This window comes from Priapulus caudatus, unplaced genomic scaffold, assembly GCF_000485595.1.
Source record: "Priapulus caudatus unplaced genomic scaffold, Priapulus_caudatus-5.0.1 Scaffold384, whole genome shotgun sequence".
Classification (NCBI taxonomy): domain Eukaryota; kingdom Metazoa; phylum Priapulida; class Priapulimorpha; order Priapulimorphida; family Priapulidae; genus Priapulus; species Priapulus caudatus.
The window spans coordinates 13,026-17,989 of NW_014577445.1; the positions used below are offsets into that span (position 1 = coordinate 13,026).

Consider the following 4,964-nt stretch of genomic DNA (forward strand, 5'->3'; position numbering starts at 1 on the left):
GTATACACCTGCAATCCGGAGATACAGCTAAAACGTATGACACGATTCTCCATTCTGTTGCCACCAAACCGAATGTATAAACTGCCTAACTTGAAACATAAGGCAGCTACTAACGACTCTTGCGCACTCATCTCCCAGCGAGCCACACCGCATCGCCGAGGGCGCAACTTGAAACAAAAGGCAGCTGTAAATAGGTCAAAGATTAGCTCGCCGAGTGTTGCGTCGATATCCAAATTATCTATTTATATTATATTATACTACTTCTGATATATATGCAATTATATACCTACAGGCTACACTTATATATAATACATATAGTAATATAAAGATGATAAAACTGATACTGATACTGATAGATGTATTGTATTCAGTCAATACAGTATTGTAATTTGTAATTTGTATGATAAAACAAGTCATGACATATGAAGATAATTATCTTCTTTAAGATATAAAAAGTTGCTCGGCAGCTTTTTATGGAGGCAGAAGATTTTGCAATAGATGGGATGTCACTGTCAGGCAGTCTGTAAAGTATTGGCGTTTCAGTCCGTTAGGCATTCAGGCGACCGCATACATGCATCGCCTTGCAACCACAGGTGGAGCAGAGACGGAATAGGGCAAGGAGATCAGTAAGGAATACAAAATACTGCGGCTCCAGGTTTGGTGGCAAGGAATCACATCCGGCTGGTTGGATAGGATTCCTATGTATTACGCAAACACAGGTCAACAGAAATGCATGTGTACAGATTCCAGTTGTATTACATGTATGTACATTGGCCTAACCACTCACGTTTCCACGTCAGAGTCACTACTGCAATGCCAGTCAGGAGCTATCTCGCTGGTGTCAGGTAGCTCCATTTCAATATCACTATCGTCATCATCCCTGAGTGTGGCTGGCACTGCCAAGTTGCAGGTCTGGCTAGCAACCGACTTGGTAGCGACATATGTGGAAACCCTCTCAGTCTCATCTGTTTGAACACCTAGGGTTAACATGTACATATCCACATAAGCTTACACATTCATACAGTATACATATATGTATGTAATTGTTTGTATTTATTAGTTTGTTATTAGTTATTACAGCTATATACAGTACTGTGTAGTTAGTACAGTTGTATAAGTACCAATTGTGTATATATACTGACCAATGTCACAAGTCTCAACTGGACTATTTCCAAATGATGCTTGGGTGTGCTTCGACCTCACGTGTGGTTTAATTCCAACTTGACACACAAAGGATCTGGATGCCACTGTGGAGGAATCTGCAAGGTCAGCTGTGTCAGTAGCCGTCACTGCTGTTGCACTTGTGCTGGTTCCATGTCCGTAAGGGTCCATCAGCTCATTAATGACCTGACCGAGTAAAGACAAATATATAGCACTCGCCTTCAAATGGTTGATATAATCATCTTTTAATAATCACATTATCATGTCATTATGTCATTAACACATTTAGGGATAGTGATTTTCCGTTTCAAAAAATTGCCTTTTCCGTTTGGGAAAATCATGAATTCCGTTCCAAAGAAAAAAAAAGAAGGAAATTCCGTTTTGCCATAGAAGATTGTACACGCCAAAAATGCAAAATTCCGTTTACATATATTTGCATTAAAAAAAAGTATTTGGTACAACCTTTAAAACCGGAACCGGCACCGAAACACAGGGCTACCAAAAGTCGTAATTGTAAGTCATTTCGCTCTGAAACTTGTCTGAATGTAAACCATATCATTACCAATGCTATTGTCGACTGTTTTTTTGTGATTTTATTGAAATTTCTATATTGTAATATGTTGAAATTACGTTTTCCGCATTTTCCCGTTTGAAAACATCTTTTCCGTTTCCAATGGCCGTTTCCGTGTTTTCCGTCCGTTTTCCGCGATCGCGGAAAATCACTGTCCCTACACATTAAAGTAACCATTAAAATAAGTAATGGTGGTTTATAAAGCTGGGTCTTGGTAGATGCTGCTGCACTTACGCGCTGACGTTCACGTTTTTCAAATGCACCAAATCGACTTCGTTTCTGTGGAGGACGCATCTGCAACATTTTAGACATGTTTACGCGCTAGTATTACACACATTCATATATGCACAGAAAACAGCAAGCGGGACAGAGTCATCAGACAGCAGTGAGAAGATGTTGGGGAAAGAGTTTGGAGGAAGTGCAGCACTGCAACCCTACCACAGAGATGCCAACCACTATGATTTATCCGTATTTTATACGAATTTCTATTCCTTTTGCACCACTACGACCAGTTTGTATCAAACTACGAATTTCACTGTGATCGGAAAAAATATAATTTTGTTATATATTTCTTTTTTATTTATTGCAATTTTTGACCCTCTGAATGCAGGAAATTGCATCTTAGAATCAAAAGATTTTCCGGGGGGCATGCCGGACCTCCCTAGCAAACTCGGGTCACTCACTACGTGACCCTCAAACAACTAATTTGATGGCCAGAAACTACAGATTGCTTTAAATATGTGTTGGCATCTCTGCTACCAGTTTCAGCCTTTGTCGAGCTCCAGTGAAAGTGACGAAGCAGGATTAGCAGCTAGAAATAGTCAATCATGGCGATTGAAAAACATGGAATGGTAATTAACATTCACATTCAACAGGTGTGAATGAGGACGCCCAACATTTATCAATTAACAGGTAACACCGCTACAAAACCTTTTAGGTGCAGATGTGGGTGTTGCAAAAGATGGGAAGACATGAGTGAGAGTAAGTGTCTGCTGCTGGGAGATTCCCAACGTCGCACACAAAACAGAGGTGGACGAGCTGCAGCCTGCATGTCTCACACAGAGAGTGTCTGCTGCAGCCTGCATGTCTCACACAACATGCTGGGTTCGGCTCAGTTTTCCTAAACGTGTGGACTCTCCAAGCTGCCTTTTACCAATATCGGCAGCAGTACACACCAACGCAGCAGGTTCCACACGTTAAAGTATGTATATAGACAAGGTCAAAACTTCAAATACAGACTAGACTTCTTTTTTTTAAACTTGACATGCTCATGCTGTTATATTTATAGGCAGTTCCGCTACATTGGATATCGGCAGATGGTGCTGGGGAGTGCTGGGGAGTGCTGGGGAGAGATGTCAGGGTGGCAATACCTGCATGTGCAGTGTTTAAAATTAGGGAGGCATTCCCATCGACTTCTGAAACATATACAGGTTTTAAATATCCATCTTTGGACTAATAGTTTTCAATTTTAAAATTTTAAAATTTGTAAAATTTATTGTTTATAATAAAGTTAACTTTTGTGGTAATATTAATAGAAATTGTCTTAGCTGTTTATTTTTAGAATAAAAGCCTAATCAATTCTCCCTAAGAAAGATACCAGTAGTGATGTAGTGTTGAACTACGGAGAGTGAAGTCGACTAACTTACTGAATGGTCTCCAGTCTCTGTCCTTGAGGAATCCGGGCGGGGAAATATACTGGGCACACTACCCGGGAGCAACAGTCTTCTTTTTAGCTTGCTTATTAGTCCATAGCTGAATTGTCTTTCTCTAGATGGATCCAAATCTTCTGGTTTAAAATGTGCACTGCACACACATGGTCTGGCTTTCAGAGATGGTCGCGGCTCCTTGAAATCCAGTCGTCTGCGCCGCACTGCCTTCGTCCATAGCCGACTCAAACCTAATGAAGATGAGAACTCTATTATTAAAAATTAAATAATTATTCAAGTATACTGGCTAACTAGCGTATAACAAGTAACTAGCGCGGTGTGGTCGACTAGTGGATAGTGTGGCGAGACTATAGTATATCCTCAGGGGGCGAAATTAATGGGAGTCCGGAGTCATCACAATACTCCCCGATCTGTACTGCGGACTACCCTGATTTGAACATATGCACAGGAGTCCGTGTGACTCCCTTGAAAATTTTGCCAATACTAATGAGTTGTTCGGACAGCCAGTCCTGCGCGGAATTACCGTATTTTTTCAGCAGGAATGCCGAAGAAGAAAAATTTGGCAGACGTGCACGCAAGTGAATCTTCAAAATAAGAACAGTGCGGTTGTGTGTTCCGGTTGTTGTTAATTGATCTTTTATTTTGTTGACTCCAGACTTGGCGACTTTCCCTCATTTTGCCGCGGACTGCCCTCCTTTTTGCAGGGCGAGGGGCTTAGCCGGCCGAAGTGTGGCACCCTGGTGTGGGGCGGATAATTTAATGGAAGAAATTGGTCATTTTTGGAAATAATAGATCTGAAGGTTATCATTGAATGGATATTCAATACAGCGACCAGTTTCTGAAATATTTGGCTTAAAATTATGTATTTGTGCAGTACAGTATATTCCGATAGCATTCAGAAAAAAAAGAAGGACAAAGATTTGAAATTTTAAGACGATAGAAAAGCTTTAATTCTGAGTGTTTTATAAACATGGTTTATTTTTCTTTTTGTGGTGAATGTCGTGAGAATGCGTAAGGGCATTCGGGAGTGCGGAAATGGTGTCCAGATGCGTCGAGTCTCCCGCGAAATGCGTGAACGACTTGCGTAGGTCTCGCGTATACAAGTAAAGATGTTAATATCTGAAAGGTTGAAAATTTTATTTTCAGGTGCCGTCAAAGTGCAGTCTAAAGATATTCGCAAATGTTCTCCAAATGTTTTGCTTGGGGGGAACCGCACGCCACCTCGTACCTCTCCTTCCTCCCGCATCTGCCTGCAGAATCCACAATTCGTGCCTATTATTCTTCATGACTCGGTATTACTTATTTTAATGTGAATACTTGTATCTATTTTGATAGTTCATGGAGTTTATTGGTTTCCTTTTGACAACTTGAAAAAGAGATTCAAGAGTCTCATTGACAATGCAGGGGTAAGAATATAAACGAGAAAAAGAGAGATGGGTCCACAGGCGACCATCTCGTATTAAAATTTTAAGATTTGGTCCGGTGCTCGCTCAATTTCAAATTGTTCTCTAAAAGTAATACGGCATGCCGAAGCGTAAATTTAAACCGTAAAAATGGCCGAGCCG

The 4,964-nt window shown here is 40.8% G+C and overlaps 1 protein-coding gene across 1 annotated transcript in view; it reads right to left on the minus strand.

Moving 5' to 3' along the window:
• Nucleotides 1-300: 300 nt before the first annotated feature.
• Nucleotides 301-4,964, minus strand: part of LOC106809790 (THAP domain-containing protein 10-like) — a 7,003-nt gene continuing 2,339 nt past the window's right edge. The window contains exons 2-5 of the mRNA XM_014812994.1: nt 3,379-3,629; nt 1,967-2,026; nt 1,143-1,347; nt 301-977 (exon numbers count right to left, since the gene is read on the minus strand). Of these exons, the coding sequence (XP_014668480.1) occupies nt 784-977; nt 1,143-1,347; nt 1,967-2,026; nt 3,379-3,629 (710 nt within the window). The 3' untranslated portion in view covers nt 301-783. The remainder of the gene's footprint in view (nt 978-1,142; nt 1,348-1,966; nt 2,027-3,378; nt 3,630-4,964) is intronic.